Source organism: Lissotriton vulgaris, chromosome 10 (assembly GCF_964263255.1).
Source record: "Lissotriton vulgaris chromosome 10, aLisVul1.2, whole genome shotgun sequence".
Lineage (NCBI taxonomy): Eukaryota > Metazoa > Chordata > Amphibia > Caudata > Salamandridae > Lissotriton > Lissotriton vulgaris.
In genome coordinates, this window is record NC_141698.1 from 1,031,971,528 (window position 1) to 1,031,994,381 (window position 22,854).

At 47.5% G+C, this 22,854-nt stretch overlaps 2 protein-coding genes across 2 annotated transcripts in view; one reads left to right on the forward strand and one right to left on the reverse strand.

Moving 5' to 3' along the window:
- Window positions 1-22,854, forward strand: part of LOC147689264 (collagen alpha-4(VI) chain-like) — a 495,718-nt gene that overhangs the window by 62,729 nt on the left and 410,135 nt on the right. The window contains exon 2 of the mRNA XM_086942070.1: window positions 22,521-22,587. Within this exon, the coding sequence (XP_086798196.1) occupies window positions 22,577-22,587 (11 nt within the window). The 5' untranslated portion in view covers window positions 22,521-22,576. The remainder of the gene's footprint in view (window positions 1-22,520; window positions 22,588-22,854) is intronic.
- On the reverse strand, window positions 13,403-16,380 carry LOC147689265 (fizzy-related protein homolog). Its single transcript, XM_086940061.1, has 3 exons — window positions 14,891-16,380; window positions 14,277-14,404; window positions 13,403-13,759 (listed from the first exon to the last, which is right to left on the reverse strand). Exons 1-3 carry the CDS (start codon window positions 14,907-14,909, stop codon window positions 13,631-13,633), a joined length of 276 nt encoding a protein of 91 aa, XP_086796187.1. The 5' UTR covers window positions 14,910-16,380; the 3' UTR covers window positions 13,403-13,630.

The window sequence follows — 22,854 nt, forward strand, 5'->3', positions numbered from 1 at the left end:
GTCCTCTAGGATGGACGCTATTGTACATAAGGTAGACAAGCACGAGGAGAGAAGAAAGGAGACAGAGAGGCGAATATCAGACAACGATGACACCACCGCCAGTGATGCGACGCAATTGACAAGAATTGATAAGTTGCTACGTATCATTGCTGCGAAGAATGAGGATTTGGAGGCCCTCAGTAGACGCAACAACATCCGCGTGACGGGCATTCCGGAATCCACAGACACTGGGCGTATGGAAGATTTCATTGAAAAACTGCTCATAACCGCCACAGGGGCTGAGGGATTCTCCGCACATCTTATCGTGGAACGTGTGCATCGCTCCCTTGGGCCGAGGCCGAAACCAGGTGCCCCTCCGAGGCCCATCATTGCGCGCATACTCAATTACCGCGACTGCAATATGGCACTGCGTGCAGCACGCTCCGAACAAAATCTGGTGTATAATGGGTGTCCTTCTCGATCTTTCCGGACTTTACTCCGATGGTACAGGAGGAGCACCGCAAGTTCATCGAGGTCAAAAAGAAACTGCGTGCAGCACAGATCGATTATGCCTTATTATATCCAGCGCGACTTCGTGTGACTCATCAAGGGAAACAACGCTTCTTCACGAACCCGCCACAGGCTGAGGACTACTTACGATCGCTGAAACGGATGCAGCGGGGTGGAAATGGGTGAGGGATGGTAATGTTCGCTTTGTTCTAGACAGCGCAGATGCACAAGAGGACACTATGCAAGTTGCTGATATGTGGTCAGAAGTTGATGATATACGGACTGGGTGGTACTGCCTGATCATTATTGCCACTCTCTGTCACTGGCGAATCACCTAACAACTCTCTAGTGGTCATATCCTGGAACATTAGGGGCCTTAACGACGCTCGTAAATGTAGGAATGTATTGTCTTACCTAGATTGGCACAAAGCACAAGTGGTAATATTGCAAGAAACGCACATTCCCCAGCAGACTAGTCCTTCCTTTGCCAACGGATGGGCTGGTGGTAGATTCATTCCTCCTATTTCTCCTACGCCAGGGGTGTTGCAATACTAATTAAACGAGCTGACCCATTCACATACCTTGGTCACCTGGCAGATACAGCAGGGCGGTATGTCATAGTATGGGGGAGACTGGGTGACGGGACGGTTACCATTGTGAATTGTTATGCTCCCAATATTGATGCTCCGGAATTTTTTACAATGCTATGGGGTAAGATCCTGGATATTGGCTCCACTCACGTCATCTGGGGAGGGGACTTTAATGTGGCATTAACACCTTCACTGGATAGGGCGGACGGGCTGGCACACTATCATCCTAAAGCCAGGGAAGTCATGCAGGTAATAGTGGAGGAAGGTGCATTGCTAGACAGCTGGAGACATAAACATCCTACGAAGCTGGAGGGCACACACTTCACATCCTACACAGGAACATGGGCACGTCTGGATTATTGTTTCATGACACGGGGCTTAGCAGCTGGTGTGACGGCTGCGAAACATCTAGCCCGCACTTACTTTGATCACTGTCCTGTATTAGTCACACTGACAGTGCCTGGTTTTGATAGCCCTAGGCCAACCTGGCGATTACAGCCCACTGCTTTGCTTGATACAGCCTTTAGAGAGGAGCTACGCGAAGACATACAGGACTTCTCCCCCCACAATAAGGGTACTGTCGACAGCGTTGAAATGGTCTGGGAGGCCTTTAAAATTACAGTACACGGATGGTGCATAGCAAAAGGGTTTGGAGTACTGCGGGATATCCAATGCACAATACAAAAATTAGAGGTTGACCTAAAAGAACTAGAGAAAAGAATACAGAAGGGAGATAAGGCAGAGGCGCAAATAGAATTTCGAACCAAGCTGTCGGAACATGAGGAGGAAGCAAACCGGGAGTCGAAATTCCAAAGTAAATACTTGGTAGCTCGGAAATATGGGGAGGGTGAACGCCCAGGAAAGGCCTTATCTGAAATCATAAGACATGCGCGAGGCACCAATACTATACTTGAACTTTCCGACAGTAATGGGGAGATATGTAGGGACAATGCCTGGCAATGCCCGCATCATGGAACTTACTGGGCATTACCAAGGATTATACACTCCACGGGTCTCAGGCAATTTAGACTTTGATGGCTTCCTGGGAGATGTGGCCTTATGTTGGCTAAGCGATGGGCACAGGCAGTTTCTGAGTGCTCCGCTGGAGTTAGACGAAATCAGAGAGGCGATTATGTCCTTAAAAAATGGGAAGGCGCCGGGGCTAGACGGTATACCGGCGGAATTCTACAAATGCTATATAGACATTTTGGCACTGGTGCTACGCAAAGTATTCGAAGACTCAATGGAGGTGGGTACACTGCCACAATCCATGCGGGAGGTGGTGATCACTTCTCTTCTAAAACCAGGGAAAGAGCCCACGGAGTGTGATTCCTACCGCCCCTTATCCCTAATAAACTGTGACGCGAAAATATTGGCCAAAGTACTGGCTACGAGACTGTCATTGCTGATGACTCAAATAGTACTGCCGGATCAATCAGGGTTTGTCCCGACCAGGGTGACTAGTCATAACCTCTGTACCCTGTTTTCTCTCACGCAAACAGTAGCACCGGAATTTCCGCTTGCTGCTGTGTTCTTGGACGCCTCCGTAGAGTGGTGTTACCTTTTTACTGTGTTGCAAAAGATGGGCTTCCCTCCTATATTTCTCGTGTGGGTGCAACTATTATATAATAAACCTACTGCCAGAATAGTAGTGAATGGTCGCCTCTCAACCGCGGTGTCTATAACCAGAGGCACTCGGCAGGGGTGCCCGCTATCCCCCTGTAAGCGTGGGGTGGGAGCGGACCGGAATAACAGGCGTGGAGGCCGTATGTAGTGGGCTATCTCGTAGCCGGTATTTATTATAGTACAGTGTTCAAAGGGTGAGGTACAATGGGGAAGAGGGTTCTGGATGCCTGCTGGTTCCGAATCCGAGGTGATGGGTCTTCAAATGGAGATGATCGTGGGTCGTCAGGTGGGTTAGGCGGGTCCGTTGAGGTGGCGGTCGATTCAGTGGCGGGACGGTGGCTCCTCGGAGGGATGTAAAGGAGAGAGAGAAAGTGGCCGTTAGTTATTCTGGTCAGAACTAAGGTTATGGCCTTTGCCTTCACCGGGCGTGAGGGGAGTAAAGCGAGCATGAGGTAGGGAGGGGGGGAGGTACGAGATAGGAAGAGGTAGCACGGATAGGGAGGAGGGTGACTCAGTGCCAGGATGTGCAGGGCATTTCCTATGCGTTCAATCATTTCATCAACACGCGGTAAAGGGTACGTATCAAAGGACGATATCTTATTGACTTCCCGGAAATCGATACAGAATCTGACCGATCCTTCGGGCTTTGGTACCAAGACAATTGGCGGGTTCAATTGCTGATGGAGGGTTTGATGATCCCCATATGGAGCATCTGGGCTATCTCCTCCTTAATGATGGGTCTTCGGGCCTCAGGGAGCCGATAAGGGCGTTGGCGTACTGTTTTGCCCAGTTCAGTTAGAATGGCATGCTCGATGACAGAAGTGAGGCCAGGATAGGAGGAGAATACCTGCTGCAAAGGATGTAAGGTGGAACGGAGTTCCTGTCTCTGTCCGTCCCTTAGATCAGCGTCCATACAGATCTCATAGGGTAGCTCCTTTTCTGGGAGTCTGTTAGTGAGAACAGGATGGGGTCCCACCCACTCCTTCAGTAGGTTCACGTGGAATATCTGAGTAACTTGTCGGATAGGGTCAAGTTCTATTTCATAGGTCACTGGCGTCACCTGTCTCAGGACCGGAAAGGGACCTTGCCATTGGCCCAGCAACTTGTGATCTGAGGAGGGCATTAGGAGGAGAATTAGGTCACCAGGAAGAAAGGACCGAGGTTTCGTGCCTTTATCATATTGCTGTTTTTGCTTTGCTTGGACTGTCACCAGGTTCTGTCGCACAATGTCTCTTATCTGTCCCAGATGGGTTCTAAGGTTCTCTACGTACTCGGGAAGGGGTCTGGTACGGTCGGGCTCGGCCTCCCAGGCCTCTTTGGCCATGTCCAGCAGGGTCCGAGGGGGTCTGCCATACAGAAGCTCATAGGGTGAGAAGCCTGTGCTGCTCTGGACCTTGCAGCGGATGGCAAAGAGAGCTAAGGGTAGCATCTCCTCCCACCTCTTGCTCTCCAAGGCTAAGAGTTTCTATAGGGTGGTTTTTAGAGTGGCGTTATAACGCTCAACCAGCCCGTCGGTTTGGGGATGATAGGCGGAAGTTCTTATTTGTTTAACGCCTAATTGGGAGCAAACCTGCTTCATAAGGGCCGATACAAAGGGTGTCCCCTGATCCGTGAGTATTTCCCTAGGGAAGCCTACCCTGGAAAATATGGAGATCAATGCCTTAGCTATATTCTGGCTGGTGGGTTGTCAGAGGGGTACGGCTTCCGGAAAGCGGGTTGCGTAGTCCACGAGGACTAAAGCATACCGACAGCCGCTTCTGGATGGGAGCATGGGACCTATTATATCCATCCCTACCCTACTGAAGGGAATGTCTATCAGAGGCAAGGGTTGAAGAGGAACTCTAGGGGGTCGATATCTGCTATTCTTTTGGCAAATGGGGCAGGCTCGACAGTACTGTTTTACTTGCTGGTGGATACCTGGCCAATAGAATTTTTCAAGGATTGCCTGCCCGGTCTTCTCATCGCTGAAGTGGCCCCCGAGAAGATGGCTGTGGGCGAGAAATAATACCTTATTGCGGAAGGGTCCTGGAACTATCAACTGGGGTGTTTGTTGGGGTCCCCCTTTTCTATACAAAAGGCCGTTCTTTTTATAGAAGTATGGATTTACGTGCAACGGGTCTTCATTGTCCAGGGCCGGTCCCCATGCTTCCTGCAAGACGGGGTACTCCTGTTGGGCAGCGCAAAATTCCCTGTCGGTTTCCCAGGGATGGTCCTCCACCCTAACCGGCAAAGCCGTAGAAAAGTTCCTTTTCTCTTTTTTCTTCTGTGTTTTGGTTTTATGCAGCCTGGCGGTTGAGGGATCTGAGGGTGGAGGGCTGCTGGAAAACGGGGCTTCTGACCACCATTTTTCTAGGCTGGCGGTGGTGTCCTGGAGGAGGTGAGGAAGTCCGGGATAGTCACTGCCCAATATTACTTGCTCAGGCAAAGAGGGTACAAGACCCACAGTTAGCGTGCTTCCATGGTCCAGGGGGTGTTGAACTCGAATTCTGGCGGTTGGGTACACCTTCGTGTCTCCGTGCTCGCACTGGATGGCTACCGTACCGGTCATAGGTCCCACAGGGTGAGGTAGCTCCTGGGGTCGGAGCACACTCTGTCTGCAACCTGTGTCTGCAAGGGCCAATACCGGGTGTCCATCTATTCGCACTGGGCGATGAAAAGCAGGAGGGGTGGTTTCCGACGAGAGGCACACATAGTTTCGGGCTAGTCCCACCTCCATCGGCTCTTCTTTCTGGGGACATACCCGGGCGATGTGTCCATAACCGCCACAATTGTAGCATTGAGGACCGGGTGGAGGAGGTCGGGGCATCACCACGTAAGGAAAAAGAGGGGGAGGATCGGGCTTTCTGGCCAGGAAAGGTCTCGGGGCTCGGCTGTGTCCATGCGCTTGGGGTCTGTGGCTGTGTTCTTCTTTGGGTTTCTGATAGTCCTGGGCCCGACTGTAAGCGCTGGCGATCTCTATTGCGTTTTCCAGTGTCAGACGGGCATGCTGACGAACCCATTTTTGAGTGGCAGGATGGAGAGAAGCCAAGAACTGCTCCAGATAGATTTTGGAGAGAATTTCGTCTTTGGTGGCTGTGGAGGACTTCAGCCAACGATCAGCCAGGTCTTTGATCCTGAATGAGAGGGCTTGTGGTGTCTCTTGGGGTCCCTCTTTGGCTTGGCGTAGACGTACCCGATAGGTTTCATCGTCGATACCTAGTCTTTCTAGGATACAGGTCTTGATATCCGCATATGGGGTCTGGCCCTGTAGATGGGCCTGTTGGTATGCTGCTTGTAACTCGCCAGTCAGTAGGGGACCAAGATAATGACCCCAATGGTCAGGAGGCCAGGCAGCAGCTTGGGCCAGCCTTTCAAAATTAGTGAAAAAGAAATCCGGGTCTTCTCCCGGTACATACTTTTGCAGAACCACCGAGGGAAGAGTGGTGGTGGGTCTTTGCTGACCTAGGACATCTGTGAGTTTCCCCAGTGCTTGGTCTTGGGCCGTGCCCTGGCCCTTCAGGACGTCGTGTAACTGTCCTCTGTCCTCCTCGGCTGTTTTTAGGAATTGCTCCATCATTTTTCCCAGTTGTTCCTGGGAGTCCACTAACTTTTTCACCGCGGCCTCCATGCTTCCGGGATATCCCACTTCTGACACCACCTGTAAGCGTGGGGTGGGAGCGGACCGGAATAACAGGCGTGGAGGCCGTATGTAGTGGGCTATCTCGTAGCCGGTATTTATTATAGTACAGTGTTCAAAGGGTGAGGTACAAAGGGGAAGAGGGTTCTGGATGCCTGCTGGTTCCGAATCCGAGGTGATGGGTCTTCAAATGGAGATGATCGCGGGTCGTCAGGTGGGTTAGGCGGGTCCGTTGAGGTAGCGGTCGATTCAGCGGCGGGACGGTGGCTCCTCGGAGGGATGTAAAGGAGAGAGAGAAAGTGGCCGTTAGTTCTTCTGGTCAGAACTAAGGTTATGACCTTTGCCTTCATCGGGCGTGAGGGGAGTAAAGCGAGCGTGAGGTAGGGAGGGGGGAGGTACGAGATGGGAAGAGGTAGCATGGATAGGGAGGAGGGTGACTCGGTGCCCGGATGTGTGGGTTAATTATATCCAATCGTGATAGTGACAGACACACAGCTATATACACTATTTCACAGTGCGAGGTGTATGGTGAGGGGAGAAGCTACTATACACGTATTCTATTTACAGGCTATATTATTTACACACAGGGGGAACTGGTACTCACTTGGCCCGCCGCAACTCTGTCCTCGAGTTGCGGCCGCTCTCCAGCTTCCTCCTCTGGACTCCACCAGTCCTCCGTCCAGACCTCGTCTCCTGCTTCTGGTTCCTCTCTCTTCTCCTGGGGTTCGTCGCACGCCGTCTCCTGCCACGAGTCTTCCTGCTTGAACGCCCTGTTGTCCGCTCTTCCGGCTTTTCTGTGGTCCGCCTCTGGACAGGGGGAGGGACTTCCGGGGTCACGGGGTAGCACTTCCGGTTTCTCCCTCGTCGGGACTGGTTCCTGTAGGGAAGAAGAAAGGGGTGGAGTCCTGGTTGTTATGGACGCCCGTGAAACGGTGGACTGCCGCCGGGACCGGGAGGGAAGGCGTGGCATCGGCGAGGTAGGGATCGTGGTCCCATCACACCCCCCTTCTCTTCGCCATTGCAATAGAACCTCTGGCCTGCAGAATACTGCAACTACATAGGGACAGTGCATTCAGATGCCCCCAACGGCAGGTCTCGATCTCACTCTACGTGGATGACGTGACGCTGTATGTCACTGATCCGCAACACAGACTAAACGCCTTATCGAGGGAATTCTTCATTTTTGGCAGACTGTCAGGCATCACTGTGAATTGGGGCAAATCGCAGATATTTCCACTGACCCCAGCAGTGTCCGAATTTCCATTAGATTATCCTATTGAATGGTGCCATTCCGACCTTAAATATCTGGGGATCCGGGTTTCGAGAGTCAAGGATGAGACGTTACGGATGAACTATGGAACGGCTATGATGAAGCTTAAGGACACCATTACCCGCTGGAATGCGCTACCCTTATCTATGGCATGAAGAACCTCGCTATTTAAAATGGTTGTGCTACCTAGGTTCTTGTACTTTTTCCTTAATATACCGTACCACCCCGGGGCTTTTTTCTTCAAAACTATGAAATCAGAATTGATTAGGCTGGAATGGGGAGGGAAGCAACCGAGGCTCCAATGGGCGGTTATGGCACAGCCGTATAGCAAAGGGGGTTTTGATATCCCTGATTTTGAGGCATATTATCTGAGTGCTCAAGCGTATTATGTCTATCAATGGGTCAAGTCCACGCGGTATATGCCACAATTAGCAGCTGAAGACTGGATTGTACATCCTTTGCCACTAAGCGGGATCGTTCACGGGCCCACCAATGTTCTTGAGACACTGCTAACCACTGTGTCGTGCACTATCGAGGCTTGGCGGAGGATATTGCACAAGTTGCGGATTCCCCTGCTGTATGCGCCGCGTATTCCATTGACGTATCACCCCAAAGTGACTGTGATACAAGAAACTGGCTTCCAAAAAATGTGCAAACGTCTTTGGTGGTCAACATGGGGAGACTTGTTTGTAAATGGAGAGCTTCGGACTAAGGAACAATTATTTGGAGATACTGTTTATAGTCCCTCTAGACCTCTTTTATTATATACAGTTACAGGAGGGCATGAATGCTCTCCTCTCCGTTTACCCACGGGAGCCGGACGGTATACCGCCCCTGAACGACCTGTTGGGTAGCACTGACGGCACGCACCTTGTCTCTGGAATATATGGTAGTCTCCGTACTCACACCCCAGAGGTGATGGGTTCGGCCAGGCGACACTGGAGTGAAGACCTGGGGCCAGAGATAACAGATGACCAATGGGAGTACTGTTGTGAAATAACGGAACGTATCACTTCCAGCAGTCGATTCAAGATTATACATTATAACTTCTTGCACAGAGTTTATTACACGCCAGCCAGGAAGTATAGCTTCAAGCTATCTGACACAGATCATTGTGAAAGATGCAAACGACCGGGGACTGGATTTTATCACCTGGCCTGGGAGTGTCCATTGATATGGCAATACTGGGAGCAGATACATGAAGCACTGACGAACATGTTGAATGTTAGCTTTGAGAAAGACCCTCCCATTATGCTCCTAGGCTACACGGCACATATACCAACAGGCAGCAGGAAATTCATGGATATCACTTTATTATTAGCTCAACGAAAAATTGCATGCAGATGGGGGAGGGGAGAGCCCCTAAGTTCAAGGAATGGTTAAGGGGTATGACACATTGTCAGGAACAGGTCGGAATATATGCTGAAACACAACCAGTGTCTTCGAGGCCCAAAGACATATGGGGTCCACTACAGGCCCACATATTGCAACAGGGACACGCTGACGAAAAGGGAGGGGGAGGGGAAGGTGAGGCTGGGGATGCCAATGATTTGCACTGCAGAGTACCTGACCATCGTTCTGATTGTTAAAGTTAGGGATGAGCGCTAGGGCTGATGCCTGAAGATTTTTTATGTTGGAAAAGAATGAGCCAATACATTGTGCATAATGTGATACTATTTGCAGCACGTCTCAGATTCAAGGACCCTGTAAGAACTGCTTATGATATAAGTATGTAAATACCATGTATAACGAATTACCACTCTGCTCACAGTCAGTCGAGAAAGTACCAGTTATTGTACTGAGATTTCTGAGTTGATTGCGCTGTCATTCTGTAAGGTAACTGAAAAAGTTCGAAAATAAAGTTTAAAAAAAAAATGTTATAGCATATTTTTCTTTTGCCTTTCATTCATAAATAAATTCTCCTTATAGCATGTTTCAAAAACGTGCGAGAGGAGATGTGGCTTAAGGGCCAGAGCTGTTGGCTTTGCAACTTGGGAGCAGGGTTCAAGTCCCAGCTTCGGCTCAAAATTCTGTGATTTTGGCGCAAATAATTTAATATACCAGCGCTTCAAAAGAAAAAAAATGACTTGAACTTGTATAATGTAATCTGGTGCTTCTGTAAAACGCTCTAATGCCTGTGACCTAGGTTTGGCTATATAAAACTGCACAGAATAAAATAAATAAATGTGCCACTTCCCACAAAGATGTGATAGCATGTTGCTTTCATTGAGTGCTTCCTACGCTACTCTTGCTGTTTCTTTTCTCTTTAAATAACAGCTCCGAGCATTAACCAGTTTAATTGAAGATAATTTACCAATCTAAGAAGGACATTAGGCTGAGTTGACCTTTCAGACTTCCACTGTGTGACCTTGAGGTCACAGCAGATGTCAGAGGTGCAAGTTCACCTCAATGAGCCATCTTGCTGAACCGCTAATAAAGGCATCTCGCGGGCTATCATAAATTACACAGAATCATGTATTTGAATGCATGTAATGCAGATGAGTTTGCCCATTTTACACACTTCCTATTTTGCGACTCAAACAAATAGGTAACAATAGTCAACAAGCATTGGTAATGCATTGGTTTCGCCTATTTGATGAATAAAAAGCTGTTTTTATCAATCACTTTCCGGGGAAGAAGAAAAGAGCTCCCTGACAAGTAACACTGGAGTGGAGGGGATGTGGCGCAGCGACCACAGCTGCTGACTCAAAAGCTGGGGATCCCAGTTCAAGTCTGGGTGCGGAACATTCTGTGATTCTGTGCAAAGCACTTAATCTCGCTGGGTGATAATTTGTGCTGAAAACATCTCCTGCAAAATCAGAGAGGCAGAAACTTTATGAAAAAAATAGTTCACCCAAAGCCGATGTTAAAAGTATTTCAGCTTCAGGAAATTGACAAGAGAATCAGGCGAAAAACAAACATTGGTAAATGCAGAAAATATGCTATAACCAATAGAAATGGAGGAACAGTAAGTGGTACGCACAGGAAAAGAAGGGGAAGAGAGGGGAAGGGATAGAAGACCCTTTTAAGTTTATATTAAAAATAATAGATTTCACAAACCTACTCATGCAGTTTTCCAGAAGTACTTATACAGGTAAAATTTATACTAACAAAATTCCCACTCTGTGAAAAGTGTTCATACGAACATTTGATGCACATTTCATTTTTTGTTCGTTGTCTCAAAATAGTATTTGGTTTTTTTCTCCTTGATGGAAACCCTTCACCTCCAACATCCAATGTTGCATCCTTGAATCTCTCTTAAGCATGCTCATAATAGGAGGAAATTTACATGGGGATTCCAGGGTGTGAAATAAATATACTTGAACATATTTGCGATTGTACCTACACTCACTCGTAGGACCTCCCTGGAGCATCCAAAAGCCACCACTAATACTAAAACTGCAAATATAGGAATTTAACAATATTAGTGGAATTTTCATATCCATATTTCATATTAAATTTATGACAATATGAATATAGCCCATCATTCTTTAATGTCTCAATGCATTGTGGGATTTTGTTCATGCAAATCCATTTTGCAAAAATGGACAGGTGTTCTCAGTGTAAGTCTAAGTACAAGTCCATGCATATGCTGTAAAAAATTGGGGCTGATTCATAAAAGCATTTACGAATATAGAAAAAAGCACTACAGGACTGCTCTTTTACACACTTTTATTTACCTTTTTGAATTACCCTACTAGTAAAAGTGCAAAGAGGGCCTAGTCCTTTCTGTTTGTATATACATGAATATTCCATGAAAAGTTCAATGTTATTTATTCTATTGTTTGTTTTTGTGAAACGTGCAAGAAATCTTCAAATAAGTTATCCAGAAGCTGCACCACTGTGGGTTTTAGAGGGTGACAAAATACTGTCCCAGAGAACCAAAAGGTGGTCTCTGCTGTTATCTAAAACAGGCTTCTCCAACAAGTAACTCATGAGATACTGGTAGCTCTCCAGCTACCTGTAAGTAGCCCTTCTTTGTCCAGTCCAGCGAACTAAATTAGACGCTTTTCCTTGACTGAATATGTGTATACAAAAACTGAAAAGTGTGTATTTCAGAACCAGGAATCTGATGCTTGAATTTTCAAAATCTATTTTAAACTGTTATTTGAGTGATAAATCATGTGACGTCAGGGATGTTTATTATTACTTTCATTACCTTGGTGTCAGGGGCATTTAAGCTATTGCCGTAATGTATCATTACCAGAAAGGCACTTCAAAGCCTTATTTTTTTTCATCACTGCTTGTAATCCTGCCCGATGCCCTCAGGTAATCACTGTGGGTTGTTTTACATGGGTTGGCCGCTAATGTAATCTTGTCTGATATGTTCACGATTACAACATTAACATTAATGATATTAGTAGATCGGGATGATTTTTTTATCGTAAGTAACTCTTACTACAGAAAAGGAGAAAAAGTTCGAGACTCCTGGTCTAAAACTACTCAATTTAATTTATAGTTAGAAGTTGATTCAGGAGGAAAGGAATTCAAGGAAATGGTTGTGAGTACTGAGAGGGATCTGCCTCCAAGCGTGCCAGGTAGTAGTGTGTAATAAAGATAAGATTGTGAGTGCTTTACGATGAAAACATTGCACTGTTAGTAATCATCTGTTGCTGTTAGGTAACAAGCAAAGAGAGGCCAGGTCATGCTCCCTGAAAAGGTGGCTAAGCTGCATTTTTTATGCACAGCAGTTTGTCTGTAAAGTAGGTGAGCAGACTGAGGTAGAGTGAGTTTGCTTTAGTCCAGCCTAGAAAATATCAGTGCCTGGAGCACTGTTTTCCTTTGGTTAGTGGGCAGGGCCGGACTGGCCGTAGTGGGCACCGGGCATTTCCCCGGTGGGCCGATAGGGTGGGGGCCTGTTTTGGGCCACTTGGGGGCGTTTTTGTTACCGGGGGTTGGCATTATCGCCCCCTGTAACAAAATCGGCCAAAACAAGCCCTCACAAGTTTGCCAGGGCCGATTTTGGTTCCCAGTCCGGCCCTGTTAGTGGGCAGGACGTGTAAGACTTCTGGACAATGCACAGCATGTAACAAGCATTTACAATGCAATGGTTTCGCCTTTGTTAAAGTTAGAGCGATTGGCATTGCTCTTGACATTATTTTTATTTATGTTTTTTTTTTAACATAAATAAATGGCATTGTCATTTACAATGCCACTAGCTTTATCTCTTGCAAATGACACACACCAACACCCACAGAGAGCCCCCCCAACACACACAAACCCCCCCCCACACACACACACCCACACAGAGCCCCCCCACACACAGCCACACAAAGCCCCCCACACACACCCACACAGAGCCCCCCCACACACACACCCACACAGAGCCCCCCACACACTGCGAGCCCCACCCCACACACTGTGGGCTCGCTGCGAGCCCCCCCGCAGGCAACAGAGGCACGAAAACAGGGTCACAAGCAAGCAACAGGGTCACAAGCAAGCAACAGGGTCCCAAGCAAGCAACAGGGTCACAAGCAGGCAACAGAGGCACGAAAACAATCTTGAAGTTGCCTATACAAGTTGTATTTCCATGGATACCCAAGTCAGCTAAAAGTAGCACTAGGCAAGAAGTGAGACTCATCAAGTCAATGGGTAGGAACAAAGCTGGTTTAATCTTTTCAGACCTGTGATGTGACCCTTCAGTCTTTTCAACGAGTCAAACAGCCAGTAATAGTTTTCTTGGGAACATGGCCCTTATTAGTGGGCGTAAGATGCGATAAAGAGTATTAGAGGGTTTCCACTGATGCTGCTGCATCGCTGTCTGCTTCTAGTATTACACCAGTGTAAAAATATGTAATCTTTTTTTTGTTTAATTAATTTGTCACCCGATAAGGAAAGGGCTCTATTTTAACTTTGATGGACGCCACAAAGTGGTCATGGAAGGGGCGAAGGTGGTACATGGAGGGCACCATCATGCAGGGCATTTATTTCCCCCCTACAGGTCTGAAGAAACATTTGAATAATCAAGGCCTATACTATAGCATGGTTCTTACAACTGGTGGAGATGGAGCAGAGCTTCATTCGCTGCACATTTGCGCTTCATATAATGCACTCTTTATGCCACCCCGCCCGCGCCAGGACTGACCTTTTGTTGCTGATGGGCGACAAGGAGTATGGAGACACTTCGTTTCCGTCATCTGGGCTGGAGCGCTTTGAACTGAGGGAATACTGCAAGGAAGGAAAACGCAAGGTGAGAGCGGCTCGTGGGGCTGTGATCAGCAAGGAGCAACTCACATTTTATGGGATGGCTTATAGAAAACCGCAACGAGCAACAAAAAATTCCTCGTGTTTACGAATGAGAAATGGTAGTACAAGCCAGCAACCAACAAGCTTATAGGTGTAAGAATCCAGCTTATACATATACACGTTGTGTGTATTGAAATAGAGCATGTGATTGGAGTGAGGATACTGACTATTGTTTGTAAATGTATTAAAACTCGGCATACTCTCGGAAGGAGTCAAGCTATCCATGAGTCTAAACACTGAGCTGGTTGCACACAGACCCCTGCAGCAGGCACAGCAACCCACGGGGATACAAACAAATATGGTAGAACACACTAAGTGCTGCACAGAGACCAGGCCCGCCCACAGCACACCGCCCAGGCCTGGCTGTGACCTTCACAGAGGTCATCACCCCGTCCCAGCGGGTGTGTGAGGGGGGACAGCAGGGGGCGCTGTGGCTTACCGTGAAGAGGCTCCTCTTCTCGGGCGTGGAGGGCTGCAGCCGCCGGTCCTCGGTCTGCGGGTCCTGCACCTTCTCGATGCCCGCCCCCAGCAGCTCGTTCTTCAGCAGGGCAGAGTATGCCAGCCCATCTGCTCGGAAACAACAGGAGAGAGTCTGAGCATCTGCCTGGCCGAGGGCAGGAGGGGGAGGGGACAGGCTTCTTGCCCCCACTTGTCTACAGGTCACATCCATCACGCCCCACAAAGCCCCGCACAGATGGTGGGAACAAAACACATGCGAGGGGTGGGGGAGGGCACCTACCTTTGCCGTTGTCCGAGGTGGCATCCTTCGCTTAAATGGGAAGTGAACGCGATCACAGCGGGGAAAAGTTGAAATATGAGCACTTTGTAGGCACGAGCACTTCATTGTTCTACCAACAGAGCAGTTCTCACCTGCAGCCCTCATACCTCTCCCCCCCCCCCCCCCGCACACGTGCTTATACACAGGGTATGCTTGGCAGTGCACACAGCCCAAGAGACAGCAATGACTTCGAAGGGGCACAAGCAGCGCGGCGCTGTCACAGGATCACACAGGCGCGCACAGGGGACGCGGGGACCGGAGGCGCCGTCTCTTACCTGCAGGGCGTCCGAGCATGCCGGCTTCTCCTCCGCCTTCAGGAAGACCTGCTGGCCCCGTCTGAAAAATTGAAGGACTGCGATGAGGATGTGGTTGAGAATGAGTACCATCGCTGCCGCTGCTGCCTGGTGCCCTCCCGTCTGCTCCCCGCACTCCCTGCGCCGTGGCAGGCAGCAGCAGGCACTCACTCACACAGGCACGCACACACACGCACACAGGCACACGGCGCTCCGCTCGCAGGTTTGTCTACATGTATAAACACACATTAATCTCTGAGCAGGGGTGGGATCCCAAAACTTCATGAACAATGTTTTCTCTCAAAATAATGTACAACATGCACTGTGAGAAAAGTCATCGACTCTGGGCACAGCAGTCAACAAATTAATAAATATCGCTCTTTTCCACAAACAAAGTCAAGGACTGAAAGCGTGAACCTAACACATCCATTTAATGGTAATAAAATAATGCCATTTCGCATCCAATTATAGAGAGCCGGCAATATTCAAGAGAATTGATGCTCCGTGGGGGAACAGGGGGACAGTGCAACGGAAATCCAATGCATATTCTGCTGACTGGGCCCGACTTCTCCATTTGCATCGGCGAGCCCAGAGAAATGAGGTAATTAGCCATCGCACTGTTTAGTTCTTGATCTATCCTTTAACCACGTTTGCTCTATCACGTCTAAATAGCTGGTAGACGGAGACCTGGAAGAGGCTAACCTGGCATTATACACCATCAAAAGCGAGGGGCCAGGTGGTATTTCTTTTCACTAAGCAGACACTGGGTCTAATTTTCCTCTCTACCGAGGCGACTTCACCCACTTTTCTCGAACAGACTCTGCATTCAGCTGACTGAAGAAATGCGCCTATTAAGAGTACAGCTTAGCACGGGTATTAAGGCCAGCAACAGCCAAGTCGTGTTAGGTAAGCTGCGGTGAGGAAGAAACACATCCAAAACACTACACATGGAGTAAACAACCTCCCTCTGTCCGGGATGATACCCCATTCACAAAGCTCATTGGGCATGGAACACAAGTTGCGCCCCCGCGGCCGTCGCCATTTTAACGGAGGGGGGCGCCTCGCACACTTCCAAGCAGTAAGATGGCGGCGGCCGCTTGTGGCGTCGTTTGTTTTTCCGGCGGCTGGTGCACGGTGCTCCTGCCGCTCGTTACCTGTATGCGTTCCGCGATGCCCTGTTCTGTACTCGGCGGGCCTGTGCAGCGCAGTCCCTGGCTCTCACAGGAACAGCAAGACTCAGTGTTGCGAAACCGGTTGCAGCTCTCGTTTCAGGAAAGTGGGTGCGGCCCCTGGCGCGGATAGCTGTAAATGGATGCGTGAGGCGGGCCACGAGGAAAAGTGTGAGCAGTCCGTGCTCGGAATCATTCCAATTACCTGCCGCTCCCGCTGGCAGCCTCCGCCCGGAGCCGGCCGGCTCTCGGGCGCTGCTACTGTTAACACCGCCGGAGCCGCTAATTGCCGCCTTCCCGTTCGAGTGCCGGCAATGCCAGGACCAGACACGGGGGCGTTCCCGGCGTCCCGTGACGTCGGCAAAAGCCAAAGAATGTCGGGAACGCCCCCGTGTCTGGTCCGGCATTGACGGACAGGCCCCTCGTCCAATGGCAAGGCTCCGTTTACGGAGCCAGCCAATCAAGGACGAGGGCCGAACAAAAGCCACACTACTCTTCTCAACAGGATTTCGCCTGCGCGGAAAAGCTGCGCAGAGCGCAGCTTCCGCTAGGCGAAACCTAAAAAGGAGGTGCAGAAGGGTTGTCTGTTTGAGCAATGAAGTAACCCCTTCGTCGTGGGGCTAATTCCCCCGTGGTGCGGGGGGGGAGGAGGGCAGCGCACGGCGCCGCGGTGCTGATGACGAGCCCAGGCTCGTCATGCAGCATGGTGCTTGTGTGCTCATGACGAGCCTGGGCTCGTCATGAACCCGCCCGCGCAATGGAACGCTCAGCACAGCGGGGGAATTAGCCCCGCGTGTGAGCGTTCCACGGCCCATGACGAGCCCAGGCTCGTCATGAGCACACGAGCACCGTGCTGCATGACGAGCCTGGGCTCGTCATAAGCACTGAAGGGGTTAAAGTTGAGAATCAAAACAAAATGTCTATGTTGACGCTGCTTTAGGTTCTGAGGGAAAAAAAAGAAAGTGGTGGGTGGAATGCTTGAATTAATCTTAGCCAATGGTACTCTGAGGCTTGATTCAGTCCATCCTCTTTTTTGCATAAGGTTTTGGGGTCAATTGGGCAAATTCACAAATGCATGTAAGAGAAGGAAAAGAGCGCTACAGGAGTTCAACTCTCCCCACCTCAATGCGCCTCTGTGAACAGGCCCTTCAGTTTTAGAAGCAGAAGAGAAGCCTTCAGTGGATGCATGATTTTTATGCAAAGGAAATATATTAAACAGATATTTGTGACATTTCACAAAGATCTTAAGCCTACAAGTGCAACATGTGTTCACTGCAGGCATTCCACAGTTATAGGGCCAAGCCACACAGGCGTATGCCATGGGAGTTACATAAATAGTAACTGCTTGGGGCTGTGTGGGGTTGTAAACTCTTACTCATACTGACATTTACGACTTCTTTGTCAAACCAGCCCAAGACCACAATAAATTACTTTACCCGCTTAGACATTTAAAATGAGTTTGACAACACTGTTGACTTGTTGGCATTTTACTAAAGCAACCAGAAAAAACAAATTGTATTTTTTAGCTTTCTTTCCCACACAGTGAAGATGGACCCGTTCCAAGGCAGCACCACCCTGGCCCACCCAGAAGCTCTACACCAGGGGTCTTCAAACTGGGGGGCAGGCCCCCTTAGGGGGACCTCAAGTGATCCAGGTGGGGGCGCCAGTCTCTGACCAAAAGAAGCATTATGCTGACGGAAGTGTTATGTTTTAAGCAGGAAATAAATAAGCAGTGGTCATGGTTCTGTAATGGGCCCTCACTAACATCTTTTGTCATTGAAATGTTAGCTGGGACTATGTTTCAAATAGGAAAGGGCTCCAACTAGTGTTCAAACCCCACCCCCATTTTGTCACACTGTGGATACTTGCACACGTTAGTAAGGCCTGCCTGACCAGAAAAGTAAGCTTGGAAATCCTGTATTTGGTAGCATTTTTAAAATGGTATCAGAATTTACCAGCAATGTTTAAATATGTTTCGTGTTCAAATAAAATGAAACATATTTAAACTTTGCCAATTTAATAGAATAATTGTGAAAAGGTTTGAGGGTGGGCAATGAATTTTATTTTTTCACAGGGGTGAGCGCGGCATTAAAAAGTTTGAAGACCACTGCTCTACACTCTCTCTGCTGCAAAGCTTTCGCAAACAATCTTGTGTTGTCCCCTCACTGTGAGGTACAGCTGGGTTCACGCACTGTAAATGCGAACACGTACACGCATAAGTGCAATGTGTTGCACCCTCATCTGGGGACAGGGTCAGATTGGGATTAAAAATCGCCCGGGCACACACAAAAAAATCGGCCCCCATTTGCATAATACCTTTCCTCAAATCACTGCTTCGGCGCAATTGTATTAAATAGAGGGGGGGCATTAAAAAATGCATTAAAAAAATGCACTCATTAGTTTACACTGGTGAAACACCTGAAAATATGTGAGGCCTCTTCTACTCAGCACCCCTTCCCCCGCTCAGTATGTGCATACATTAGTGGGCCGACCAGCGAGACAAAGGGAGTGATACTCACTCTGCCTGTTGCTAAAGGGGGGGGAGGGGGGGCGGGGAGTAATGAGCGACCTTCTGCCTCCACAAAGGCCACTCAGACACCCACTGGGCCGCTGGCTGTATTCCAACAATAGAGACACCGCCCAAATCGGCCCCCAGACTGCTTACAAAAGCAGCCCACAGCTGGAACTCGGACACCGGCCCCTCTGGCATTGCCCGAATGCCCGCGTTACCAATCCAACGCTGTCTGGGGACAAGGAAGGCAGATAGAGCAGGGGGGGCTTAATATAGTTGGGGACCGCCTTCTCCCTGCCCCATTAACCATCAAGATTGGGGACCAGCAGGCCAGTGCTGGAGTTGTAAGGCTAAAGTCACGTCAGGGATTGGCCTTTTGTAAAATATATTTTTTTCAGGAGACAGGTCCACTCTGACACATACGTTTTTCCTCACAAAAAGATAGGAGCCTTCACCCCAGGGTCACGGCAATATTTACCAGCATCACCCAACTTTTTCTTGTTGATTCAAAATCACAATAGAGAACAGGTGGCCCTTTGAATAGAAGCAACTATTTACCTGTACAAAATATAAACCCCACACTACAGCTGGGGATCAAAGACTGTGCAACTTTTATTTTCAGCCTTTCTCTTAGATAAGGTTATACTTCTGACATACAAAACTGAGAGGTTCTGTGAAAGTTGTTGTTCGTAACCAATTTCTATCGGTGAAAAGGTTTAATTTTGAAAGCTAACATTCCGTTTAGGTTTTGCCTACTTAGCGCCTGCGCTGTGCTTGGAAAATCTCTTGTTTTTAATATATCTTAAAAGGAGGATCTTATCACTTCCCAATACCAAATTGCTGTGTTCATTCACTTTTGTGTGGAACTTTTTTTGTTAACTTCCCCTGGCTGTAAACATTTACAATACTTTTTTTTTAATTTTTATTTATAAAGTTTTATATAGCGCAAACTAGATCCCTAAGGATATCAGAGCGCTTTACAGTTAGTGGTAGAGGAAGGAAAAAGATCACAACAAGCCTAAAATGGTGAAACAATATGCATAGAAACATATGGTGCAAGCAAAACAGATCCTATCTAATTCAGGATTAACGCAGAGTGTACTAGTCAATGATAAGATGATATCCAGGGAGTGAAGATACATAATGATGTAAGGGGGCGAATACAATTGTAACAAATAGAATTATTAACCAATGCTGTAGTATATACAAAGCGATAAGTGACCATTGTGTTAAGGTAAGAACGTGTTCATGAGGAATCTTTTAGCTTCCATTTTGAAAGCAACCTTGGAGGAGATTCTGCAAATTTCCGGTGGAAGAGAGTTCCAAATTCTTGGTGCAGCGCCAGAGAAGGCTCGTTGGTATGTTCTCTTTTTGCAGAAGATCTGAGGTTTCAAGAGGAGGGAGTTAGCACTCCTAGACGGTCTACCCCCTCCTGATAGTATAAGTTTTTGTGCAAGGTAGTTGGGGGTTTTGAAGTGGAGGGCTTTGTGGGATAGGCAGACAATCTTCGATTGAATTCTAGCTTCAAAGGGGAGCCAGTTTAGAGATGTTAAGACCGGGGAGATGTCTACTGAAGCTGTCCCCATTGTTTAAGCCCCATTCCCTCTCAAGATAAGATCTCTTCCCATGGAAAAGGCAGACAGCTTCTAACAGTATGCTGGAATGCTTGTGTTGTATTACTTAGCTGTGTAAAGCAGATGCTTTAGCCTTAGAGCGTTTGTGCATTTCCTATTCATGCCTCAGTACCTCTCTTTGCACTTTGTAGACATAACCGGGTTGATTTTTTCAACCTAATCTATTTGATAATTATGAGCAAATTCTAAATGTTGTAATAAACATTGCACATTAAAAATAAAGTTAATAAACAAGAGCTTTGCCATATTTTACTACTAAACAGGCAACCACAAGTACAGAGTCATGATTTGAATGGTGAAGCAGGTGCAGTAGCACTGGCCCAAAAGTTTGCAGAACTCCTCTAAAAACCTAATATTGCTATATTTGGCTACTAAACACGCAGTCACAATTCCAGTTACTTTGTACTTAAAAGGGACTTGATTTGAAAGGTACAGCAGGTGCAGATTATTGCTAAAATATAAAATTAAACAGGCAATGACAAGTGCACTTACCTTGCAAACAACACGGTCATGAATTCAATGGTGCAGCAGGTGCAGTGGCACCAGGACCAAAAGCTCTAGGCACCCCACTAAACTCCTAAAATTGCTAAATTTTACTACTAAACAGGCCAGCACAAGTACAGTTATCTTTCAGGCACTAGGGCATGATTTGAATGGTGCAGCTGGTGCAGTGGCACCTGGCCCAGAAGTTGTCAGAACTCTTCTAAGTAGCAAATATTGCTATATTTTACTACTAACAGGCAATCACAATTGCAGTTACCTTGCAGTTGAAAGAGGCTTGATTTAAATGGTGCAGCAGGTGTAGTGGCACCAGGCCAAAAGTTGTCATAACTCCCCTAAACACCTAATAGTGCTATATTTTACTACTAAACAGGCAGTCACAAGTGTATTTATCTTGCAGGCAACAGGGTCATCATTTGAATGGTGCAGCAGCTGCAGTGGCACCAAACCTACAAGTTTTCAGAACTCCCCTAGACACCTAATATTGCTATATTTTACAAGTAAACAGGCAGTCAAAAGTGCAGTCACCTTAAAATTAAAAGGGGCTTGATTTGAATGGTGCAGCAGGTGCAGTGACACCAAGCCCAACAGTTTTCAGAACTCATCTAAACACCTAATATTGCTATATTTTACTAGTAAACAGACTTTCACAATTGCAGTTATCTAGGAAGCACTAGAGTCATGATTCCAATAGTGCATCAGGCCTAATGGCACCAAGATCAAAAGCTCCAGGCACCCCACTAAACACCTAATATTGCTATATTTTTTTCCTAAACAGGTAACCACAAGTACAGTTACCTTGCGCAAAACTGGGTCATGATTTGAATGGAGCAGCAGGTGCAGTGGCACCAGGCCCAAAAGTTGTCAGAACTCCTCTAAACACATAATATTGCTATATTTGGCTACTAAACTGGCTTTCACAATTGCAGTTACCCTACAATCAAAAGGGGTTTAATTTGAATGGTGCCGCAGGTGCAGTAGCACCGGGGTCAATAGCTGTAGGGACCCCACTAAACCCAGATTATTGCTACATTTTTCTACTCAAGAAGACAGTCACAAGTGCATTTACATAGCAGTCAATAGGGTGATTTGAATGGTGTAGCGGGTGCAGTAGCACCAGGACCAAAAGCTCTATGCAACCCACTAAACACCTTAAAATGCTGTATTTTACTACTAAGCAGGCAGTCACAAGTGTAGTTACCTTGCAGACCACAGTGTCATGATTTCAATGGTGCTGCAGGTGCAGTGGCACCGAGTCAAAAGCTGTCAGAAGTCCTCTAAACAACCATTATTGTAATATTTTTCTACTAAACAGGCAGTCACAGTGCAGTTATCTTACAGGCAATAGGGTAATTATTTGAATGGTGCAGCAGGTGCAGTGACACTGGGGCAAAAGTTGATATAACTCCTCTAACATTGATATATTTTACTACTAGACAGGCAGTTACAAATACAGTTATCTTGCAGGCACCAGGGGCATGATTTGAACGGTGCAGGCCCAAATGTTGTCAGAACTCCTCCAAACAGACAATATTCCTATCACATCAATTAATTCTATTATTTCCCTCTTTCATTTTTCAAACTTTTGCTTTTACTTACCCACACTATACCACTTGTAATAGCACAATATATTGCGTTGTTGAACATAAATAAGAAATAATACTTTAACAGGTTTTCTGTAACTTATATTGTACTCACCAAGCTACAACTTACAACAAAAACAGCTTAATATTTATCACATAGGCAAAACTTAATGTATTTACCAATGCTTGTTTTTTTCTGTCACATCTTTACAGGTGTAAGTCGGCCTCTGGACCTCAACCCCCCTTCTCTGGTGACGGTCTAGGAAGAGATGGCTGCTCAGTAAGTGATATATTTGGCCCAGGAAGTACATTCCCCTTTCACCCCAGGGGTCATTTTCACCCCTGCTCAATCATCCCTTTCAGCTGGATTAATTGGCGCTCTATGCCTCTTACTCACAATCAACCGATGTTAAAATGCTTTACAGACACGTTTTGGAAAATATATTTCTGAATTCATTGCAGGTTTTAACACCTATTGTTTATGTTTTAGTACTGAATGAGCATCACGTTTAGTGAGCATGTTTTCTTAAATTAGGGCCTAGTTTGA

What these genes read in the sequence shown, in the direction of transcription:
- LOC147689265 (XM_086940061.1), bottom strand. An exon ending in AGAAGAGGAGCCTCTTCACG is followed by an intron (nt 13,760 to 14,276) that starts GTAAGCCACAGC and finishes CCTTCCTTGCAG; the next exon opens with TATTCCCTCAGTTCAAAGCG.